Raw genomic sequence first — 24,507 nt, forward strand, 5'->3', positions numbered from 1 at the left:
CAGTGTGTCATTTCTTTCTGACAACAGCAAAACAACGTATTGGACTGGGGGCATGTGCTTTAAGTGATATCTAACAGTGAGATCTAGTACACATTATGCTAAAGTGGCATGAAGGTCTGCAGGCCACGGGTAGTTAACTGTTACTCTAAATTGCTTTTAAAATCAGTGATCAGCTGTATGGTTGATTTATGATTTCTTTCAAAAACAGAATGGAAAGCTCCCTACCAATCCAAACACAGTCATAAAGCTGCCATTTCCTCTAGATCTGTAGTGTTGACGTCCCATCCCACCAGGGACAGGCGGTGAGTGTGTGGGAAATGCCAAGAAGCCGGCAGGCAGGGCAGTGCTGCCTGGATGCCCTTGCTTCGAGAGCCCTTTAACAGATGGCCATAGCTTGTTTGCACAGAGAAAATCCCTGAAGCAGGAAAATGCCGTCTAAGAGCAGTCACTGACCCGTGGGGAAATGGGTGCAAGCCCTGCTGTGAGCCAGGAGAGGAGGACGCACATTACTGGTGTGCCTCTGGATACGTACGCATGTGTGTCATCTGTGTGTCCATGTGTCTGTGCACGCTGCGCACGTCTGCCCGTAGACGCATGTTGGGGTGTCCCCTGTATGTGCACCTCTGTGTGTGTGCCTGTGAAAGGTATGCACGTGTGTGGGCACATGTGCAGGCATCTGTGGGCAGGTCCACGCATGCATGTGTGTGTATGCAGGCGGGCGTCTGCATCTGCGTGCATGCAATGTGCATACATGTATGTATGTGACGCGGGCACGCACGACTGTGTGTGCCCGAGTAGTTTGCGAGTGTGCCCGTCCCTGTGCACACGCATCCACACGTGTGCGTGGGCCAGGCCGTGCCGGCCTGTGCCCGCTCCGCGGGACGGGGTTCCGCCTCCCTGCGCGGCGCGGCACGGCGCGGCGGGGCGGGGAGGTGGCAGCGCACCCCCGGGAGCGGGACCGGGACCGGGACCGGCGCACGGACACACACACGGACACGCGTCCCGTCCCGTCCCGTCCCGTCCCGTCCCGTCCCGTCCCGTCCCGCCGCCGCCCCCGGGGCAGCTCCGCGGCGCCGCCCCCGCCTCCTCCTCCGCCGCCGCGGCTGCACAAAAGGCGGCGGGGAGGGCCCGGCCGGGAAGGGCTGCCCGGCCGCCCCGGCCGCCCGGACTATGCCCCGCCGAGGGGGGCTGCCGGCCCCCGCCGCCGCCCGCCGGCCCCCCCCGCTCCTCCTCCTCCGCCTCCTCCTCCTGGCGGCCCCGCTGCAACCCGGCAGAGGTAAGGGCCGCTCCGCTCCGCTCCCCGCCGCTCCGGGCCCTGCAAACGCCTCCCCGGAAGGCGGGTTATCCCCCAGACCCTCTCCGGTGCACTTTTGTGGCGGGTTGTAGGTTTTCCTCCTCTCTTTCCCCGTGTTCGCCTGCCCCAGTCCCGCTCGCGGCGCCCCGCACTCTGCTTCGCGTGTGCGCCCGTTCGTTCCCCCTCCAGCCCCGGCGCCGGCGGGACGCAGCTCGCTGCCCCCAGCCCCGCGGGCGGCCGCTGCCGGGGCTCTGTGCTTCCCCTCTGGGCCCGGGCCGCGCCGCCGGGCTGCACCTCGCACATCCCCGCCAGCCGTGCCCCCTGTTGTGGGGCGGGGGGACCCGCTCTTCAGCAGCGCATGGACCGCATCCTTGGGTGTTGCGCGGCGGGATCTGACACCTTCGTGTTAAAAAGCGTGGGGCAGCTATATACACACTTCTGTCTATGTAGATACTTTAATGGAACTAGCGATGACCACTTCTATTCACGGAAAAGCACTTCCCTGGGATGTTTGTCTGAGCAGTGTGTATTAATTGGTTAGATGAAGGACAGCAGCAGAAAGCCGCAAGCCTTTGCTCTCCCAGGGACCGATCTCCTCACTTTCACCTCATCGTTCCCTCGCTCTCATCTTACACTGTTTCCCCCAGTGTCCATCTCTCCCGGGGAGCGATCCTTATCGTCCGTGGGGATGCTCGCACCACTCCTGGACACAGTGTGATTTGTGACTCTGCTTAAGTAGCGCAGGAAATGCGTTTCCAGTCCTCTCTGAACACTTGGGGAAACTTTTTTATATGAAGGATGCCCACCAAATATCTAAGTTCTCCATTCTGGTACTTGCTCTCAGTGCTTAATGTTCTCATGAGTTATCTTAAGGAGAGGCTCATATTGCAGAGTGCTGTGACATGTGACTGCGAAAAGCTCAGAACAGGCTTTCTTGGCTTTTTTGATTCATTTCTTTTGTAACTGTGATCTTTAGAATTGATGGTTCAAGAGTGTATCAGATCATCCCAAGGATGAGGCTTTTAAATGCTTATTGCATTGCTTATTATATAGATAAAATGAGGGTTTTTTCACACTTAGCTGTAGAAAGAACAAAGTACATCACTTTTTTTCTTTTCTTTTCCCCCCAAGCAAGCCAGTACATCCATCTCAGATTGAGGAGCTGCCCAACTAGGATTTCCTGCAGAACAGGTTTAAAATCAGGTCTGATTTAGTCATAAAGATGCCTCAAGCATCTTTATAAGTAAGTTTATTAAGTACCTTTCATGAAAGTTTCCTATCTTGCTCTGCATCAGTATTTTGATGTATCAAAATCTCAGCTGTATAGTGGGATGCACTGTATTCCTCTACTTTGCTGGGCTCTCTTGTGGCTCAGCCCAAGGGAGAGGTGCTGTCTGGAGACTCCTTTTGTCTCAGTTTTGTGGTGGATACTGCTCTGCAAAATTAAACAGGGTGCAGAGCTTGGGACACGGTGACATCAGTGTGACAGACCTGGGGTACTGAGCTCAGCAGTCCAGGAGGGGTGGGTTATTTTTCTCCAGAGTAATCCAGACTAAATCCTGGATGGAATTTTTCCCATTATAAGAAGTTTAGTTCATGTTCAGGAGTGGTTTCATCGAATGCATCAGAATCAAGGAGCAGACTGAGTTTCTTCCAGTCGTATCAGGTAACTTGCCCCAGAATCTGGAAGGATCTGGACTAGCATGAGCATCTTCAGGTCCTTCCTTTGCCCAGCTCAGGAAAGAGCATGCTGAATCAAGCACAGCAAAGACTCGCATCTGGAAAATCCTGTGTGTTTTAACTCCAACCCTAAAAGCTCAGATTTCAGTCCAAAATCAGAGGGCTTCACAAATTTCTGTTTTAACAACAATGCTGGAAACAGTTTGGTATTGCTCCAAAGTGGAAAGAAAAGCATACTTGGAAACTTCAAAAGCTGCCACTGAGAGGAATGTTACCCCATGGCTGGCCACGGGAGCGTGGGCTGCTTTGGTCATGGCAGCGGGTGGAAGGAGGAGACTTTGGGTTTCATTCAGATATTACCGTTACTAAGTAAACTCTCAAAAAATCCAGCAGTCATGAATGGGGGTAAATATTATGCTATTTCCATGCAGATGGGCAAGTGGAGCTGTGGGAGAGCCAGGGCTGGGTAGCCAGGCTATGAACACAAAGTGTTTGCTTTATAAAACCCATTATTTTTGCTCTGTTACCCTGTGCACCACAGCCAAAGCAGCAGCTCTTGGGAAGAGGCTTTGGGCTGTGTTGTAATGTGCACTAGTGTTAATCTCTGTGCAAATTATAACTCAGTCAAACAAGTTACGTTTTGTTTTATATTACCTATTCATGTTTTGGGCTCTTGCAACATCCAGGGGCTGGAATATAACTTCTGAATGTGAACAAGGAATGAAATGCCTTGCTACATGGTAACAGCCAGCAAAAAAAAAGCCCTAAGAAGGCTCTTGTTCAGTATGAATGGGCCCAAGCAGCCCATCTGAATGAGAGCCATAGAGAAAGTCCAGGACGTCGTGCTCCCGGGTTAGAGTTAACCACCTTGCGGGCAGCAGAGACCCATCAGTACAGGGTTCTGGCACGGTCGTGCCTTGGCGATGACTGAGAATTACTGACAGGACCTACTTATCCTCTTTTTGCTTTTAGCCTAAGGCATGCTAAGTTTTCCTCCAGCTGTCCAGCTTGATTCACTGCTTCCTGCGCTCACAGCCCGGCCCCATATGGGAATGACACAGGCAGCCACCACTTTTCATTTTTCGGTGTAATAATCACATGGGATACAGCAAAAATCTTTTATCCAAAGGTCTTGGGGCAGAAAGTCCTTGGGACAGGAGAAAATTCCATGTGGCTCTTCAGCAGCCATTGGCAAATCTGTGCAATCTGCAAGTTACACCCAGCAGCAGCATGGTGCTTTGGTATCCGCAGATGCAACTGGCTGAAAATAGAGGCCTGACAATGCTTTTATTGACATTTGGGTTGGAAAAAATAGCAGGCAGGGAGTTCGAGCCAGAGGCGTTTCATTGGGAGTGTGCAGCCTCTGTGCTGAATCCTCGGCTGAAGATTTGTTTAATCAGTTATCGACAGTAGAAGTTAATAGCTGCACCCGGGAGAGCTGAGGCATCGGTGGTATCGAAGGGCACATTCATAGCCGCAGGCATGCTTAAACAAACTGCTGCATTCAAAGCCAATACCATTGATGTTTGCTTCGGCTTAACTTGTGTGGTTCCACTTCATTTTTAAAGCCCAAGCTTTTAAATCGTGGATTTTACAAGAGAAACTTGTTTGTTACCCCTTGTGTTGCTGGATACCAGCAATCCAGGAGTGAAGAGCATCACCACTGCCCTGGTTGCTGCTGCCTTGTCTGGTGCAGAGCCCCTGCCAGCATCACAGGCAGGGAGAGCCCTCAGCTGCAGTGTGGTGTCTTCCACCCCAGCCAGCCTTGGATGTGCCCCAGTGCAAACATGCTGCCCTGCTTAACCTGGGTATCCTGTGGAAATGATACTTATAATAAATCAAAAGTAATTTACTGTAACAAGTCCACTATGGAAATCACCCCTGTGGAAGAGGGAGATGAGTATCTTCCAAAGCTGCTTTAAGATGAAAATTGTGGGGAGGGGTGCCTCATATATTCAGCTGGAAAAAATGAGAAGATGTTCCCAGTGTGACTCTGAAAGTTGGTATCTTGGAATGATTTTGGACAGCCACCTCCATATTTCAAGGCTGGTCAAACACCTATTGCTTTCTGTCCACAGTGATTGAAGTATTTTGTTAGGAAGATGAATAGTTGAACTCTTTTATTAACCAGAAATCATTGAAAAAGAAGGAAGAAAAAATACCAGAGTAATCTTTTAGAGGTTCTCAGCCCCCCAACACAGGTTTCTGTCCTTTTCATTTTTCTTAGGAAAGGAAAAGAACGCAAGACTTCCTTGCAGGTGAAGAGAGATTTATGCCTTCTCCTGGCTTTTAAGCTCCTGGGATATCCTTTGCTCTTGTCTGAACTTACAGTATGTTTAATGCTGAGAATATCTCAGAAAACCCTTGAACACTGTTTTGCAGTGCAGTTCAGCCCACCCTGTTCTCTGTTCTCTCTTGCTGAAGGTCTCAATCTGTGTACCAGCGGAAGTGCCACATCCTGCGAAGAGTGTCTCCTCATGCATCCCAAATGTGCCTGGTGCTCCAAGGAGGTAAGTGGGCAGACTTTGCTTGTCTTGCATACTCTCTGTAACACAGGAAGGGGGCTGTTCCCCCTGACTGTTCCATGCCAGAAGGGGTGGATGAGGGCAGTGGGTGCTCCATGCTGAGCATGTTTTGGGTGCATGTGACTACTCAGCTCTTTGACATCACAGGAATTAAGTCTCTGACCCTGCTGGCCCCTTCGCATACTCAACAGAGCAGCACTGTTCCTTGGGTCCTTCTGTCCCTTTAATTACCTTCTTGTTTTTGGTGAGTGCTGGGTCCCTACATGTTGCAGGGAGCCTTGCTTGAAAGCTCTCTCCCTAAAAAGCCCTAAGCCCCCAGCTGATGTCTCGCTACGTGTCCCTTGCTCTGTGGCCTGGCATGGCACAGGTTCTCTATAACGAAGATAGTTCTCCTTTCTGAATCTGTTGTGTCATTCTGGGGGCTGACCATGCTTCTGGCATCCATGCCATGGTCTGGCAATGAGTTACACAGCCTAACTGCACACTTCAGAGTGAAAATGCGTCCTTACATTGGTGCTGAAGCTGCTCGCCTGTAATTTAATTTGGCTTCCTTGGTTTGTGATAAATTGCAAATATCTTTCCCTGCTTCCTAAGGACTGCTTATGAGTTTAGTTATACATATATATCTTATCAAATACACATCTTACCATGAAATGATTTCTGGAGAACAAGGTGTGTGAAAGACCTGATAATGTTTGATGTATAGATAGATGTTGTGTGCATAGTGCCTGTGTCTGTCCTAAGTATTTAAGAGAGAAATGTGGATGCTTACTGAGGTAGGGAAAGACCCTGCCTACTTGCAGGCACAGGTACTGTGCCAGGAACTGGCTCTGGGCTGTGAGAAACCCCAGAGCAGTGAATGATGTTGAACCTCTAGACAAACATGGCTGGCGTGATGCTCTTCTGTTTCCTGCTGACCCTTTTTCCTGTAGCGTGGCTGTCCCAGTGCTGTCTGGGGGCAGGTAAGCTGTGGGGTTCAGCACACACTGAACCTTCCAGCTATAGCTGGTGATGCTGAGCTGAGGATGTAGGTGATGTCCATGTGCCCTTCTGATGCTGCCATCCTTCCTCCTGCCAGCTCTGCCTGGGATGGCTGCATTCCCTCAGGGTGGAGGATGGGGATGAAGATGGGCATAAGGCCAGGGGTGTCCCAAGCCCCACGGTTTGGCTGCATTTCAGGAGGGACCCCAGCCTCTGATCCTCCAGGTCTGTTTTACTGGGTTTTCACTTAGCTTGTAAGCACAGCTGCAGCTCTCCAAGGAGAACCTCCTAACGCTGCTAGCGCCATGCTACCTGACAGCGTTAATGGCTTTCATGGTGGTTTTCACAGCAAGGCGAATGGTGTGGAGAAGGGAAAGGGTAAACCTATAGATCCCGCTTTTAAGACATCTTGTAAACAGCTGTAAGAGCTCCTCTTGCAGCCAGCTCATCTGCAGTGGTGAGATTGGATCCAGGAACGCTGGCTATTAAGCTATGGGTACCCAATAGCTTGTCTTTTTGTTTATTTTATTGACATTTCTTTTTCTTCTTGGCATCAAAAGACAACTTTTAGCAAAATGCTGCCAGTGGAAATGTTTATCTGGTGGTCAGTGTGACCACTAATTGTATGGCAGCTCGTGGGACTGGCAGCCTGACTCTTATCTTGCAGACAGGAGAATTACCAAAAATAAAGAATATCTTTCTAAATGGAACAGAGGGGCCAAGAAGGAAGATGGGTGTTTACAGGGAAGTGCTGTAATACTTCCTGACCTTTAGCCTGCAATAGCAATTTAAAAATACATTTCAAGGTGTTTGGTGCCAAGAGCTACGTGTTTAGAAGCTGCTGTCCCCATTACATGCTGCATGCTAAAATTTAGCAAGTTCTCACTCTAATTCTGTATTTAATAGGGTTTTATAGAATTTATTGTTTGAAACCAATTATTTCTCTTTAACCGAGATCATCAGGTGAGGTAATGGGATTACGAAAGATGTCGAGAGGTTTTCCACTTTTAAAGTTTTAAAGTGACAGTATAAACTCTTAATTTCGCAACCTTATTTCCTGTCCCTCTGCTGCAGCTCAGTCAGGTACGCTTATTAAATTGCCTTTAGACTGTTTGCCTTAGCTATTTCCATTAGCTGTCATTTGCTATGTATGCTGCCTGGAAGCATTTATCCCAGTCAAATTCTATAGCTCTGCTGCTGTTTAAGTATCAGAGTTAAGACACTGGAGGGATTTCCACGGATGCTAGTTATGTTGGTTTAGAAACGTGATCAGCTGATTAGTCTGCTCCCTTTGCATTTACTTAATGGGTTTGGGAGCAAATTGGGCCAGTTGTTGTCATCTTTGTGGGCAACAATAATTTTGTCAGGAAGTATATATAGTAGAAGTCTAAGTATGTATTTTTATATATATTATAATATGCGCATATATATTACATGTACAGTAAGTGTAAATATGTTTATAATATCTATAAACAAAACATACTTACATATATCTTCCTGTTATATATACCTTCTCATATATAATATTCCTTCCTTTGTGGAATAACATCACTTTGAGGTGCCATCATCCCCATTTATTCTTTGTCTCCCTGGGTGCCCAGCAATGCCAGTGCTGTGAGGGGCCCCTTGGCTGTGGGAAAGGAGCAGTTTGAGCAGAAAAGCTATGCTATTTCTCAGACATGGTCATGCTTCATGCAACCTCCTGCAAGACTGTATCCTTTTCCATCACCCTTTGCACTCCCAGATCCAGGCTCCATGTGACTACAAAGGAGCAGAAAATCTCAAGCGCTCATGGACTGCAACTAAGGGTTTGGAGGGCATGAAAACAATTCTGTGGATACAAGGAGCCCTATCCCAATAGTTTTCCAAGTGGGATAAGGTTGCTTGTATTTACATTACCTTGAATTGTGGGTAAGAGAATGTGTATAGATAAATGATTACAGTAGAATAGTCAAGATGCCATAAATTTACGACTACCACCTACTAACCTGTTAGTACAGTGTGCATCATGTCCTGTTGGCTTGAATCAGCTTCTGTTCACTTCTGGTTGTGTTTGGCACCTCTGCTCCCATCCAAGAGCATGATGATGGATGAGTTGATGATAGCAGCTTCTGGTATGCGGCAGCCCTGCAGCCCTCCGGGGCTGCTGAGCTAACCACAAGTTTTTGGGCTGTTGGAAATTTGGAAGCAGACCTCGAATCTGTTGTCCTATGGAAGAATACCTTGAAAGGCAGGACTTAAATGAGGTGATCTGCTTAAACAGTACTTAAAAGAGGAGGTATGAATGTGTGGCCTTAACATCGCCTGAGCATGCCTTGAGCACAGGGCTGTCTGGGGAAAATACACAACTCTTGGAAAATGGAGACTGCTGCAGCCTTTCCATCTGTGCTGGAATCTGGGAAGGTTCCTCAGCTTCTCCTGCAAGCTACAGAAGAAGCTGGAAATGACTAGAAATTGCTGGCACACTGCTGATGAAAGACTCTGGCTAGAAAATGCACGCTAGCCCATGGGGTTGCTCTGTGGCAGCCTGGTTTCTGTGGTGGGAGAGCAGGATGCTTGTTGGTTTTTTTGCAGCGGCATCAGGTTGCCCAGGCTCAGCAGGGCTGACTGGGCTAGCTAAGTAGAGCAGGGGGCTCTGGGTGTGGGTTCAGGGCTGTGCTCCGAGCTGCCAGGTGGGGTGTGATAGGCAGGTGGGGGATTTGCTTATGATAAACTCACCTGAGGTGGTTGCAGGGGGAATGCTCTCCGAAAGAGGATTTGGCAGTACCAGTACAGGGAGGAGAATTATGTCATTACATTCCTGTTACCTTCGTTTGCTGCTCTGGGAAGCCGCGTACCAGTGTGCAGAGGCTCCTTGTGTTTCTAAGAGTGTACACTGTGTGCTCATCCGTGCATTACCTATGTGGCTGCATTTATGTGTGTACATGTGAAATAAAGATGCATGTTAGTTAAACTGAATTTTCCTTTTTGATCAATAAAACTGAAATTTCCCCAATGGCACCCTCTCTTTTCCATCAGGTTGGTTTTACCCCATCTCTATAATGTATACCTGGAGAATACGGAAGGAAAATCAAGGATGTTCCTAGAGGGAACATGTCAATTTTGTTTTTTAATGGAGAAAGTAAGCATATTTCAGACTGAATTAGTGCAGAACTGGACTGATTAAAGCAAAAAATGGTAGGGATGTATCTAGCCAGGTGTTAAATATAGTCCGTTAGATACAGTTGGTGCTATTCTCCATTTTTTTTTTGCATGAATCAAGCAATTTGTCTTAAAACTGTCAAACTGATGAGCATGTAATTGTCACACTGTTGTCTCCATTCACTCTGTCTGCTTGTGTGCATTTGCTTTTGTGAGCTTGTTAGCGCAGAGCCTGGAATGCACAGTGCCCACTGGGCTGTGAACAGCTAATGTTACTAACAAGGTCTAGGTGGGATCCTCTTGAATTAGGGCTTTTCCGGGGCACAAGGCAGGGCTCGGGGTGGTTCCTGCTTGCCGTGGGTACCCGCTGCGTATCTCACTGAAGCTGGCATGCAGATGGTTGGTGGGTATTCGGGCACACTGAATTGCCTAGCTAACTGTGAGGTGTCCTCTGCTCAGCGGGATTTGGGGTTTGAACCAGTGTGCCACGTCTGAGCTAGCGTGGGGCTGCCTTTCGGCGTGGTTGCTTGTGAATTATTTGGACCTGCATGATACCCTTTACCCCTCAAAACCGTTCATGCTTTTTTCCTTTCATTCAGCCTCCAGGAGCCTCAGTATTCTCTGTCGCAGAAAACTTTGCACTTGAATTGCATTGTCCCTGGTAGCCATAGTTTGGGCTTTGGGTTTTAACCTACAGGTGCACGTGAGGGGTGTTTGCTTGCAGGACGCTGTGGTGATTGGTGGGGCCTTCCCAAGGCTGCTGTCAGTGTCCTGCTTGGTGTCACTCTTCCTGGATTAGAAACAGAAGCAGTATGGGTCAGTCCTGCACCCCTGGGTGCTGAGCTGCACCCCTTCCCCTGGGATGCTTTCACCCCTGAGGGTGTATTTTTTCCATTTTACCAAACAAGCAAAGACCTGGGTTTGATTTGAGCTGCAGCTTAGCAATTGCTGCCCTGCGGCGAGTGCTCTGGCCCATTTTAGAAGAAAGTTGAGAGAAAAGAGCTTGGTCAAGTGAGGGGAGCCTAAGAACTGGAGGTGTGCAGAGGTGCTGCTGGCCTAAGCTTCGTGCAGCACCTGCCAGGAGTTGTGTGGGGGCTTTCCTCCAATCCCCTGGGCTTCCTTTCTAGAACCTTTGTAACGAAGGCTGCAGAAAACCACATTACAGCAGCTAAAGGCTTCTTGACGCCATGCAAAAGGACAGGCTTGCACTTGCACAGGCACCCTGCCCCAAAAAAGCCCCCATCAGGTCCCACACAGGTGTGCTCCTTGCCCTGTGTGCCGGTGCTGTCTTCTCAGCTTGCAGATACTGCCCTTGTGTACACCCCTTGCTGGGATGATGAACATCAGTATAAACAGTACCATACCCAGGGCTGTTTCTTGTGGCGTTATGAACTTGACTGCTAAAGAGTAGCAGCTGGGGGAGGAAGCCACCATCCTCTTTTCCCTGGGCTGCCCGCCCCTCCTGGCTCTTGTTCTGCCACCCCAGCCGGAAAATTAAACCCTAATTCAAAGTCCTTTGAAGGCGAGTCTTTCCGTTCACATCAAGAGGCTTTGGAGCCGACACTGGGGAGAATTGGAAATACCTGATAAAGGCTGCAGTTGCACAGGCAGCCCAAAATACTATCCTGTTTGAATGCTTCTCTCCAGCAGTGATTCCTGGGGAGCTAAAGGTTCCCAGTGGCATTCCTGGTGCTGTTTGTGGGGATTTTTTTGCACAACCAGCATGTCATATCTAATAGTTGGCAGCAGAAATGGTCTAGCAGAGGTGCTCATTTGGAGCCATGGTCCGGGTACTGGGAGAGTAGGAGAGCATCTCCTCACAGGTGCCCCGCTGACGGGGGGACCAGCCCAGGAGTGTGCCTGGGCCCCACAAGCTTTTCACTGGCTTTTAGATCAAAGCACATCCGAGACACACTTTTCTCCAAGACTGCCCTTAAACACGCCGCTCTGCAAGGCGGGGTGTTGGCTTTGGTTTTGTGAGGGATCCTGATTTTTATTTCATCATGCTGCCGATGATTCCAATAGCCCCAGCCCTCCTTTCTGGAAGCTCATGTGTTTACACAATGTGTTCCAGGAAATTTCTGTTCGTATCCCTCCGACGTGCCATCTCCTTGGCTGGATCCCGCCGCTGGATGCTGGAATGCAAATCTCGCATTTTTCAAATAGCATTGGGACCTCATGGCGAGAAAGCGCAGCAGACAGCCTCTGCCTGTGTCCTGGGGCCCTGCATCTGAGGCTCTCCTCAGGTTCCACAAGGGCACCTCGTGGGGCATGAAAGCAGGATCTGTCAGATGACCTCTTGTTCCCCAGTGTCTCCCCCATCCTCTGCCATGCCAGAGCTTCAGCAAAATGCGAGGTTTATTCAGACCTGCACTGTTTTTTTGGCTGTAGAGCTGAAGGAGGGGCTGGCATCGCTGTGAGCATCTTCTCTGCATTATTTCATGTCATTTTAGTCCATCAGCCCTGGAGCAGAACATGCTTGTCTCTATTGTTGTAGTGCAGAAATAAGTAGGAATCGACTGCTGGAAATCCATTAAGTTTGGGGCGTGTGACTTGCTCCCTTTGGCGCTTCAGGGGGAAAAAATTAAAAAGGCATTCTAAGAAATGGGCTCCTTGCAAAAGGCTGCATTGTGCAGCCGGTTGTTCCTGAGTGCCGTCCCACACAAGGCTGCATTGTGTACCACGCACGGGGCTTGCAGGGAGGGCTGGAGCTCTGGGGATGGGCGCTGGGACACTCTCTGCCATGGCAGCCTGTCCTCTGGGAGTGAGCCACTGCCTGCGCCTCTCTGCGTGCAGCATGGGCTGCCCTCTGACCACCTCCTGTGAAAGCTTTCCCACTTCCCTTACTCTCTGGCAAAGCTGCCCAGGACAGCCTGCCCACATCAAACCGCTCTAGCTGTGCTCCACCTCAGGGAGCACTTGCTGTCACTTTTGTCCCCATGTGATGGTGAGTCTGGGGGGACACGTGGTGCTTGTGCAGTTGGCTCACCCAGGGAAGAGGGCACAGGTCCCTGGAGCCACCCTACCTCAGTCTCCCGCTTCACATCTTGACTTGGCTGTCTGGGTTGGTGGGTTTGTTCTGCTTCCCTTGGTACCACCGCTTTGTCTTCTCTCCTTTTTTTTTTTTGCAAAGCTCCTGTGAGTCGATGCATGTGCAAAAGATAACAGCTTCTCAGTTTTACCCTTGAAGATATGGCAATTGGCTGCTCAGGCAGCAAAGCAAACATTTCTGCTTTGCATTCACATGGTCCAAGACAGGGCTGGGACCTGTAGCTGGAGTGACTAAGTCAGGCTTACTTTTCCGCTGCAGTGGTTTGTGAGCAAATTCATTTTCGAATCCGTGCAGGATTTGTTTTTTGGTAGATGCCTTTGAAATGTTCAGTGCAGGTTGCTTTTGAGTTCAGCCACCACAACAGCTTCTCTTTGTCATCTCCTATTTGCTACAGATACCATCCCATCAAAACAAATCTCCTGCTGTGGCACTGATGTTGCTCTCTCCCTTTTCCTTTTGTCCATTTTTCACCCCCAGGAATTCGGCAGCACGAAGTCCATCACATCACGGTGTGACTTCCTGCAGAACCTGATTGCAAACGGTTGTGCCGGAGCCATTGAAAACCCCAGCAGCAGCATCAGCGTGGTGAAGAACGTCCCTCTGAGCAGCAAGGGCTCGGGCCAAACTCACCTGGATGTCACACAGATCACACCTCAGAAGGTTGCCTTGAATCTTCGTCCTGGTGAGTCCCCAGTGGCTTTGAGTGAATGCTGGGGGGTGTGAGGTTGAGAAAAGGTGCCAGGGACGTGCCGAGAGTGTGTTACAGCTCATATCCTTGTAGCCCACTAAAGCAGGTGGCTGCTGGTACCTTCCACAGCCCATGAATTTTGGTGGTGCATCAGAAACGGGTTTGGTACTGAGGCGTAAGCCTTCTGTGAGAGGACACTGCTGTCACGCAAAGTCAATCAAAGCCACCCATAACTGTTACCAGTATTAATCTTCACCGTTGCATGCATTTGAGAGGAGCCTGCTCAGCTTAAAAACGTAGTCACTGGGTGGAAGGAGTTAAAATAGCTTTGTATCCCCACCAAGCCGACAGTGTTTGACTCCAAACTGAGACAGCTCCTTCTATAAATTGGAAACAAAAATATGTATCTGTTTTCTGTCGGTATGCAAAACAGCCATGGGATCAAGGCAGAAGATGGAGATTTGAACTTGTGACTCAGGCCTTGGACTGTAGCCAGATCCTTGTTTCATTCCCCTGAGCCATCATTTTTCTTCAATCTCTTCCTTTTAATTAAAAATAGAAGGGAATGGCTGGCCTGAGCCATGTGGGCACGCTTGTTATCGAAAGTGTTTGCGTGGTGGGGGGAGGCTTTAATGTGGGTTCAGAATTTTTGGGAAATTCTGGCAGCTGATATTTCTGAAGGGGGGAAAAAAAAGCTCTTTATTACAAAGTTAAGCAAATATAAAAGCTCGATTCATTACAAGCAATTGGAGTGGGTTTCTAAGGCTTACAGTTTTGTGATGGTTCTCATGAGCATACAGAAAAATGAAATGTGATTCTTGCCCAAGAAAAACAGGAGTTTGTGCTGGTGCTCATGTTATCGGTGCTCTCAGAGCCTACCAGTTGCTGCAGGAGTTTTTGGTTTAATTCTACGGGTTGGATAGTCATCATGTCTCTCACACATGCTTCCTCAGCAGTACGCTTGCTGTCATCAGTCAGGTCATCAAATGTAAAGAAATTTTGCCTCCGCCTTAAAAACAGATACCTGATGGTAGTCACCCCTGGATGCATGGCTTCTGTAACTGAATGCCGCTGATGAAACAGGTTTGCTCCCATAAAAAAAGGGAGTTGTTATTACTCCTGTTTCTTGAGGCAATTCCTGGCAGAAAGGGCTGGCTCGGCTTCCACATATTGTCTCCCAAGATCCTCCTTCATGCATGGCGACTGCTGCTTAGCAAATTCTCCTTTCCCAGTCCTGGGCAGTTTCACCCAGACGGAGGCGCGGATGCTCACCACTCCGGTCTGCAGGAGGGTGTGAGGATCCATGTCCCTGCGGCTTCCTGGGGCCCATGCTGTTAAATGCTTTGGGCTGCACAGGCCTGGTGTGCTGGTCCTGCCAGCCCTTGCATGGACCATGCTTGTGTCCATCTTTGGTTCTCCTTGGACAGCAGACAAAGCCCTTCACGTCTAGGCTGAGTTGCAGGAATCACCCCAAAGATGTCCACAGTGATACCCATGGTGAGCCGGTGAGCTCTCTTCCCCATGCTCCTCTTGCAGAGCACCAGAGTCATTGCAGAGTGTGATATACCTGGATGTTTGCAATAGCATCTTCCTTTTTTTGCGCTCTTTTTTGACCATGGGCAGCACTCTGTCTTAGGGCTGATGACTTCCTAAAGCCTTGTGTTACCATCCCCAGTTTAAATTATCCATTAATCCTTGAGCCTGAGAATGGGTTTCACCTTGTGAACCCAAGACAAAAAGGAGACAATGTTGATTTAATTTTGAGCATGAAGGGTGTACGATTTCAAAGATGAATTGACACGGCAGTCTGTGGCAATGCTGATTTTTTATACTGAGACCGCTAAGCAGAAGCAGAAGGGAATGCATTGTCAATTGTTTGTGTTCCCACCCAGGCAGTTTGATCTCATCATCCTGTGGCAGAAGTCACATCCCCAAATCTCTGTGCCCACAGCTAATTTCCAAGGGTCTTAAACTGATGTCCTCACAGGGTAGCTTTCAGATCAAGCATTTAGATTTTATGATATTGCTTTTTAATCTTGGGTCCAGCTATAAAGCACTGCGTCCTGGTTAAACGAAAATCATGAGTAATGTAAAAGAACTAAAAACTTGAATAGATGGAAGTTGTGTTGCCCATCAAGCTGTAAGCCTCGCCAAGCAGAAAAGGCAGCTTTTCTTGGATAAGCATGATTGTCGAGTTTGTGCTCTTAAAGTGGCCAAAAGCAGTTTTTCCACTTTCTGCATTTCCTCTGTGAGAGTATCCAAGAAATATTTCTGAATTCAGTTTTGATATTAAAACTTTTAAGTAAAAGCCCTAAGGAGAGGATAGTGGTAGCAGTACGTGGGGAAGGAGAGGGCTGGATTATCCCTAGAAGTGTGAGAGTAATATTGTGCATAGAGAATAATAAATTCTTTTGCACTTACATCTACATACGTTAGCGATATTTTCTGTGAGTTAATTGGTTTGTGCAGATAGGAATGAAGGAAGAACCAGGCCCAGGGTCCTGTTAGTTTTGGTGCTTCTCAGGGACTAATGAATTCGTAACTGTTAAGAAGTTTGATCGGAGCTTCCCAAGTACCCTTTCTGCCGCAGGAATTCCCATCTTAGGACCTGCTCATGAAGGGCAGTGTTTTGGAAACAGAAATGTTGGGAAGTGCAGAAGAACACCTCTTCTTTTCCTGGAAGGGGTGGGTATTCCAGTGGGAATAATATGTAGGAATGAAAAAAATAAGTACAGGAAATAATAAGGATTTTTCCCAGAGTTAAACACATTCTTTGCAGAACTGAATGAAAGTCATGCCAGCAATCACTGTTTGTTACCCTGCACTCAGTGCTAGCAGGTTTGGCACTATATAAATTATGACCTTCTTTGCTCCCCCACAAATGCATGCCAGGTACAGCATCAGGCCCACCTGATTTGGTTGAGCCTCCTCGATAACTTTGCTTACTGTTGGGTCAGTGCTGAGTTGCATCCTGTTGCATACCACACCTCAGTGCTGTACCAGAAAAGTCCTGCTCCTGTCAGAAAAGAAAGCCAGGGAGAATAAGGAGTAATATTGATGGCAAGAGTTTCTTGCTTCCTACAGCTGAATTCTGGACAACACCTATGTGTGCACGTTTGCACATGGTGCCTCTCACAGCCTTGCCTTTGTAGGGTGGTATTGGATCAGGCTTCAAAGGGGAGCAATTACCTGTAAAAGAGAAAAGAAGACCTGGCTTGGAACTACCCTTGATCTAAATGTGCTGGGAACTCATTAGAGGGGAGGTCTTGGTTTAGGTGCTGTAGCTTACTCCTCTGGTACCCAGCACTGAGCTGGCTGAGATACACAGAGAAGTGGTGGAGCAAAGAGCACATCCATACCTAAACCCTTCACAGCTCTGCAAAAGAGGCAGGCTCGACACATGCCCCGGGGTGCTGGGACCCTGGCTCCTTCACCAAGCGGGTGTGCTGGGCATGTGTTGGCTCTGTGTGCAGCTCAGCACAGCATGACCCCAGGTGCCAGGGCTCCTGTCTGCAGGACTGAAAAGCCCCTCACGCCATGTCTTGCCAGCACGGCAGTTTTGGGATGCTGCTGCTGTTGCATGTCATTGGGCTGGAAGTAAGTGGAAGCAGCTGTGCTGCTGCACACAATGAGGAGAACAATAAAATGGCTAGGGAAATGCTTTCACAATACTAAAATATGTGCGTTTCATTTCTGGGTAAGAAGAGGGGAAGTCACAAGTGCTTTGCAGAACCTGCCAATGCCCGAAGTTCAGCCTTGGCCACAAAGATCTGGGAGGGATGGGCAGGAGTGGGAGCTTGGTCTTGGGAGGATCCAAGTCTCTGGGTCTGAGACCCCACTTAGCTGGAAAACAATTTGTGGTGGCACCTGGGGTCATGGGGTCTCCAAATCAGCCTGGGGGTTGAGGGTGCTGTGCCTGGAGTTTACATTAAGATGTCTCTCTCAGCAAAGCATAAGGCAAACTTTTGCCACCTCCTCTCTGGCTCCACCAGGGCCCATCTGGTGGGAAGCTGAGTTCACTCTGAAGCCACTTCACCTTTTTCGAGATGTGGGCAGTGCCAGCAGGGGCCTCCCCCCACAGCACCTCTTCTGGAAGCAGTTTGGCACAGGGGAAGGCCAGGGGAAAGGCTCTCTTCTGCTCTTCTCCACACTTGCGCAGCCTGTGACTCAGCCCTGTCTGCTGCTTCCCTTGCGTTCATTACTTCATGTCTGCCTCAGTGCTTCATCGGGTGATGCTAACAACCTTCTTTTTCCAGTTCACTTCCCTTTTGCCCTGCTTTCTCTAGAATCATGGTGGCACGGGTCATATTTTTGGGAAAGGTCTTTTTCAAAGCTGTTTCTTCCGTGTCTGCTCTAACTTGACTTTCCTGCATAGATGACATCTCACATTCGTTTCACACTGGCTGTTTTCTCCTGACCCTCTTCCTTCTCCTGCTCCACCTCCTTCTCTCTTTTGTGCAGGACTGCTTGGACTGCTCCTGGTTTGCTTTGAGGACATAACCAAGTAAGCGTGTGCAGCATCCCTCTTCCAGTAGTCCCTGAAGCATCCATTTGAGGTTCACATTGCTCCCTTTTCTTTCCAGTTTTATAGGAAAACTCCTCTGGCCTGTACACAGCCAGGGGCAGCAGCATTTTTCATGTGTCCCCCACCTTAAGTGTTCTCTCAGCTGGGATGGAAAGGCCCTTTCCCATATCTCCAAAGTAAAATAGAGACACACACTTCATAAATGTGTCTTTTCCTTGCCAGCCAGCACACTACATAGCTTAAGAGGACCCATAGTCATTACCTGCTTTCCTGATAGTCTCCCAAAGGATGGATTTGGAAAAGCTTATTCCCCTCAGCCTCTTCTTTTGCAAGTAATCTACCTGCTCTGCAGCGGGAGAGGGAGAAAGCATGTGGTCTGCTTTATCTGTGTGCTAGGAGTTTCCTTTTCACTGCACTCAACTCTTGTGTGTATGCAGGTGACAAGACCTCCTTCCGCGTTCAGGTTCGACAAGTTGAGGACTATCCCGTGGACCTCTACTACCTGATGGATCTCTCCCTGTCAATGAACGATGACCTAGATAATATTCGCAATCTGGGGACGAAGCTGGCTGAAGAGATGCGAAAGCTCACTAGCAATTTTCGGCTGGGGTTTGGATCTTTTGTGGACAAAAATATTTCTCCTTTCTCCTACACAGCACCAAGATACCAAAACAATCCCTGCATTGGGTAAGTGGTAGGTGCACCCTTGAAGGGACAAGCCCTGTACTTGCACAGAGCCTGGCTGCAGTCTTCCCGTTCTTGCTTTAAGTAATGAGCCACACTTAAGCTGCGGCTTTGGGAATGCTGATTAGCCATGGCTGACATTGTGATGCTCCAGAGTGATTCAAAATGGGACAACTTACAGTTTTGCAGTGGCTGTTGGGAGGTCTAAGCATGTAGAGATGGGAAACTGTTGTGTGAGGAGCCTGAAGCTGTTTTTACGTACCTGAAGAGGATGCAGGCATGGCAGGCTTTTTTACAGGCTTTAAGAAAAAGGAGGAAGAGCCAGAAATTCTTGATTTCTGGTCCTAGTTCTGAGTCATAGTTTGGTCTTGAGTAAATCAATTAAGCTCTTTGTCTCCATTTTACAGATAAGCAGACTAAAGCAATGTATGTTTTTCCCAATAGAAGTGTTTGGAGGAACTGAGATTTGTGACTGTAGTACTGATAAATGGGTTCTTGTAAAGTGTTTTGAAGATGTCAGGCAGTTTTTTTCATCTTTATTGCTGTGGAAGGAAAGCAGGCTGGAAGTTGCAAAAGACACAAATGATGTGGTTTGCTTTGCATGACATCAGTGCCTTCCCCTTTTTTTTTTTGGTTTGTTTTTTTCTGATTTTTAGTGTCTTTGCAAGAGTCTTTTTGTTTGCCTTTTAACCACCAGAATCAGGTTCAAATCCATTGAATTGGGGATTATGGTAGAGTGAAACTGGGTGTAGTGGAGGGTGTCCTGGCTCAGACAGATTTAGAAGCTGGCATGAAAGGATGGATATAGCAGCGAGTGCCCTCCTGGCAGAATGTCACTGTTGGCATTTACCTTCATGGTCCCTATCTACGCTTCATTCACCACTGGGATGCTTTCTAGTCATGTGAGGACAGTAAAGTTAGCACTTTCATTTGAGCCATTCATGGATACTTACCTTGTCAGATCACTACAGGAATCGATGCCAAGTTCTGTGAACATGCATCCTGTAAGATTTCTGTGTAAGAGGCAGATAAAGACAGCTCACATCAGCTAAGAGTTTCTGGGCTAACTTGGCATTGACCAAGTATTTAGCATCTCATTGCATGTTGACTATTGACCAGACAAAATTATCTGTATTCTCTTTTCACCAGTTCTGTTGAGACAGGAGAGTCAAATGGATTTTTAACACTGGAAACTTGTGCTTTGGCTATGAAGCATAGACAAAAGTGACTGTTGACTGAGCCAAGGAGGTGACTCGCCACCATGGTGGTGTACATCACGCTCGTCGTAGCTCTTTCCTCCATAGATTTGGCATGGCCTTAGAGGGATGTTCTCAGTCATCTCTATCATCATCAGTCTCCATCAACCATTAACGCTGCTCAGGGGCTGAGGGCTGGGTTTCACTGTGTTTTGCTGGTGTATGATTTAATTGAAGTGGCATGGCTTTTGCTGGGTGAAATAGAGTGACACATGGAGGAGGGGAGAGGTGAGAGAGGAGGAGAGGATAGATAACTCTGCAGCAAGGCCTGCCTGAAACTGCCAATGCCTTTTCATCAAGGGCATCCAGAGCTGTCACCTGAGCTCTTCCCACTGTGATCAGGCTAGTTGCATGTTGTTTTGGTTTTACCCAGTTGGTTACTTTTCTGTTTGTGGGTTACACTGAGCCAACCTGATCTTGGGAAACCATTTAGACAGGATTGCCCAGTGTAGCTTTTCTGATGGGTGCTCCATTCCTGTTGCCATCTGTCTCCTCTTCACCCATTCCAGGGGGCCTATAGGGATGCTGGCAGGGACTCTTCATTAGGGACTGTAGTGACAGGACAAGGGGTAACGGGTTCAAACTTAAACAGGGGAAGTTTAGATTGGATATAAGGAGGAAGTTCTTTCCTGTTAGGGTGGTGAGACACCGGAATCGGTTGCCCAGGGAGGTTGTGAGTGCTCCATCACTGGCAGTGTTCAAGGCCAGGTTGGATGAAGCCTTGTATGGGATGGTTTAGTGTGAGGTGTCCCTGCCCATGGCAGGGGGGTTGGAACTAGATGATCTTGAGGTCCTTTCCAACCCTAACTATTCAACGATTCTATGCCGACTACCCATTGTTCTCTGGTGGCATCACCATCCCATGCCTGCCTTGGGAGCAGGCTGTCACTGCTGCTGGGTTACTTGCTGATGTGGTGGTGAGGTGGGTTATCAGGTGTGGTTTGTTTGCAGCTGTCTCTAGTGTCAAAGCAGACTTTGTCCAGTGGCCTGCTCAGATCTAAGAAAAGCTGCAAATAAACATGAGCTGCAGTGGGTGGTTTTTGCCCCCTGTCCAGGCTCTGTCCTCCTCCTCACAGTAATAGCTGTCCTGCAGGTCTGGCTGAGATCCCTTGTGCTTCCTCCATCTACCCCAGCTTGCTGCTTGCCCCTGCTGCTGGCTCAGCATCCCAGCTGTTACCTCCTGGGGAGCTAGGACATGGCCTCTTGCAGCCACAGTATCACTGAGAAGAGATAATACAAAGGAAACAAACACTAAATTAAAAAAGGACAGCACAGTGTTAGATTGAAGGCCTAATTGCCCATCTATCTGTGATACACCCTGTGAAGGTTACAGCCTGAGATAACCCACCCGCACTTCTGCATCCCCTTGCGTAGTCACTTGGATATTCATTGTCTGTCCTCCTGCTGCCAGCAGCTTCTGCCAGTAAATCCGGAGCGTAAAACAAAGGAAAAAGGATTAAGTTATACATCTTCATGGGAGATGGAACCCTGTAGTGTGTCAGTGTTTTCTTTCTGCACACGGGATCTGGCAAAGTGAGCACCCGGATGTATCATGTGGGTTAAGGGCTGCTTGCTGAGACCCTGCAGTGCAGAGGTTTCAGACATTGCAAACTCCTTGCCTTGGCCCTAGATGCAAGCAGGATGCAAGTCTGAACAAGGGGCTGATCACAAGGGGTGGCTCTAACTGCCAGCTGGGCCCAGGGCGATGGGACCTGCCTGATGGCTAGGTGTGTGCATAGCTGTGCGGGGTCCCTTGTGAGGGATTTGAGTTCCCAGTGGTGGTAAATTGTAAATACTCCTTTGTGTAAAATGCCTCTTACAACTTACCCATAGTGGGTCATGTGTCAGCGGAGGCCTTTAATAGTTCTCCAGGCTTTATCTTTGAAGATAAGAGTGAATTAGTGCCAGCCCAACTCCTTTTTAAACACATTTTCTTCTTAACCCTTGTCTTCCCTCTTCCCTCCACTAGTTTCCCACACCACAGGAGCTGCTCTGCTGAGCTCTCCTGACCATGTGGTGAGCACCAAAGCTGCCTCCTGGTAGTTCTGTATGGAAAAAAGGCGTTTTCCTGGTAAGCCGCTAAGGCATTTCTTTGCCTTAGGGTGCCCCTCCTACCTTTCTGCTTCAGCAACACTCGGGAAAGTGGAAATGGTGTTTGCTCACAGTGAGAGTGGGAGGATGCATGAGTTAATGCTAGTTACTAATGCAGCTCATGTTGGGCAATTGCCAGGTGGCTGGTGATGTGCAGTGAGTGGCATGTATTGCCAAGAAAAGTGAAATGCACACTGAAAAATAGGGAAAAAGTAGCTCTTGGCAGTGATGCTCTTCTGTGGCGCCCTTTGACACCAGCCCACCCCTTCTGCTGGTGTGAGGCACAGCTCACATCATCCTCCCAGGCTACAGGGGAGGGTGGTTCTGCCAAAACACACCCTCTGTATCCTGCTCTGTGAATTCCCAGTGTGCAAACTGCCTTATGGGTGCTGAAAAAGCAGAGCCACATGGCCCAGGGCAGGCTGGTGCTTGGTGCGTCCGCTCACACCTTACGTGGAGGAAAACGTTTGGTCTTGGTGAGATCTTTGGGAACTTCAGCTGCTCAAAGATCCTGGGAGAAACAAACAAAAACCAAAAGGGTCTCTACTGTGGGGGGTTGTAGATAAATAACCAGGAATTAACGTGTCCAAAACATGGAGCCTTGGGAGCGACTCCATCCCTCTGAACAGGTGACCAGCCTGGTAGAGCTGAGAGCTTCTGCAGCTCTTGGCTGCTGGTGTGGTTCCTCCCCGCTGACCACTCCTCTGTTCCTCCTGCAGTTACAAGCTGTTCCCCAGTTGTGTCCCATCCTTTGGCTTCCGCCACCTCCTGTCCCTAACGGATAAAGTTGACCGTTTCAATGAAGAAGTTCAGAAACAGAAGGTTTCCCGCAACCGAGATGCTCCAGAGGGTGGTTTCGATGCAATTTTGCAGGCTGCTGTGTGCAAGGTGAGTTGCTCTGATTTCTGTGGGTTTAAACATGGCAAAAGAGGAGGGAGTTTCTTCTGCTCTGTTCTTTTACCAGGACGGAGCTTCAGTATGACATTTCTTGGAAGTAACTACTACATTTTTCTTGCAAAACTCAGTAAAATGCCTTGAAAAGTGGAAGCTAGTGTTTTCATGCTCTTTTGTACATGAACAGGCAAAGAAAAAAAGGTTAATTTTTTTTCTTCTTTAAAGTTGGTAAAAATGGAGCTTTTGCAAATGCAAATTTAGGGCTGAGATTTCACCACATGGTTAGACTTGTGGGCACTGATCCCTGAGCGCTCGGGCTGAAATCCTGTAAGATTCACATATACTTGTGTGCAGCAGCACTGTGCGTCAGCTCAATGCATTTCCAAACCACATGTCAAACAGATCTTGCAGTGGCTGACTCATGTTAAGGGTTGGAGCTGGTTCCTACTGCTCGTACCTGCCCCTTTTGTGTGTGGGGCAGGATGATCCCCGCTCCAGGCGCTGATAGCCTGCTCTCCCTCTTTGTCGGCAAAACTGGAGCTGTTAGCAGTAATTAAAGACAGAGTTCATCAGCTTGGTGCCATGGTAGCCACATCTTTAGGATTTTGTTAAATGTTTGCTTGAAGATCTTTCTGGAACAAGTAGGTGGGTTGTTTTCTATCCCTTTGTGCATCAGAAATGGAAGAGTTTGCTCCCCTTCACTGTGTGGCTGAACAGCCCTGCTCGCCAGGGATGGCTCTGGTTGCTTCTTTTCCTTCTTGACTACAGTCAAATTTGGGTTTTGTTTGATCCAGCCTTGCGTAGTCCTTTTGTTAACTGTGTTTTCTTCTGGGTCTGGATTTTGGGAGCCAGGAGATAAGCATCGTCTGCAGTAGTGATAGGATGCAGACTCGTGGGAAAACATTTTCCCTTACCTTGGTTGGCTTCATTTATATTTCATGCTTTCGGCAGGACTTAACCTGCCCCACTGGATCTGATGCCACCCAACAGTCAACTTCCCTCTCCCAGCCTGGCACGGATATTGTTGGCACAACTACAGCACTTCTCCCAATACTCTGGGCATAATGTGCTTCTCAGTTTTGCAGAGACAGCTCTCATGGTCATAGCAGAGACATCTCGGGATGGTGACTCAGTTGTGCCACCCGCCGTGTAGATTTTGTGGTCCCTCCCTCCATGTTATTGCAAAAATGGGACAACATTGTCCTATGGTGCAAAAATACTGTGGTGTCTGAGGGCTCATTTTGGAGATGGTGGTAGAAGACAGGAGACTTGCAAGATGATTTCTGCACATTTGTGCCATCTTAATCTGTTGGTATGGACCAAAATCTTCTACTGTCATTTCTGAGTGCACAGCCAGGTCTCTACTAAATTCAGAAGATAAGTTTAGACTCATGCACCATCTAAATTCAGGATGCCCTCTAGGAAGGGTGAGCAGAGGTGAGTGTGTGCGCTTCCATGGCTCTTGGCATGATGTGGCAGGTGATGACAGAGGAATTTCTGCAGCCGTGGCAGTTAATTAATTATTGGAGCTTGGGTGTGGGAAAGAAAGTCCATGGGACCGGTGTGCAAAGCAGGAGAAACGGCTGCGTCATGACTTGTGCTGCCTTGGCAGCCCCTTGCTGCGGGTGGAGCAGCTGCCTGTTAATCACAGGCGTGAACGACAAACGCTCTGTCCATCCAGACTTAGAACAGCCAA

General features: G+C 48.6%; 1 protein-coding gene across 1 annotated transcript in view; it reads left to right on the top strand.

Moving 5' to 3' along the window:
* Positions 1-1,011: 1,011 nt before the first annotated feature.
* Positions 1,012-24,507, top strand: part of ITGB5 (integrin subunit beta 5) — a 63,970-nt gene continuing 40,474 nt past the window's right edge. Inside the window, exons 1-5 of the mRNA XM_065671392.1 lie at positions 1,012-1,276; positions 5,399-5,484; positions 13,151-13,355; positions 18,324-18,573; positions 22,637-22,805. Of these exons, the coding sequence (XP_065527464.1) occupies positions 1,171-1,276; positions 5,399-5,484; positions 13,151-13,355; positions 18,324-18,573; positions 22,637-22,805 (816 nt within the window). The 5' untranslated portion in view covers positions 1,012-1,170. The remainder of the gene's footprint in view (positions 1,277-5,398; positions 5,485-13,150; positions 13,356-18,323; positions 18,574-22,636; positions 22,806-24,507) is intronic.

This window comes from Lathamus discolor, chromosome 3 (genome assembly GCF_037157495.1).
Source record: "Lathamus discolor isolate bLatDis1 chromosome 3, bLatDis1.hap1, whole genome shotgun sequence".
Taxonomy (NCBI): domain Eukaryota; kingdom Metazoa; phylum Chordata; class Aves; order Psittaciformes; family Psittacidae; genus Lathamus; species Lathamus discolor.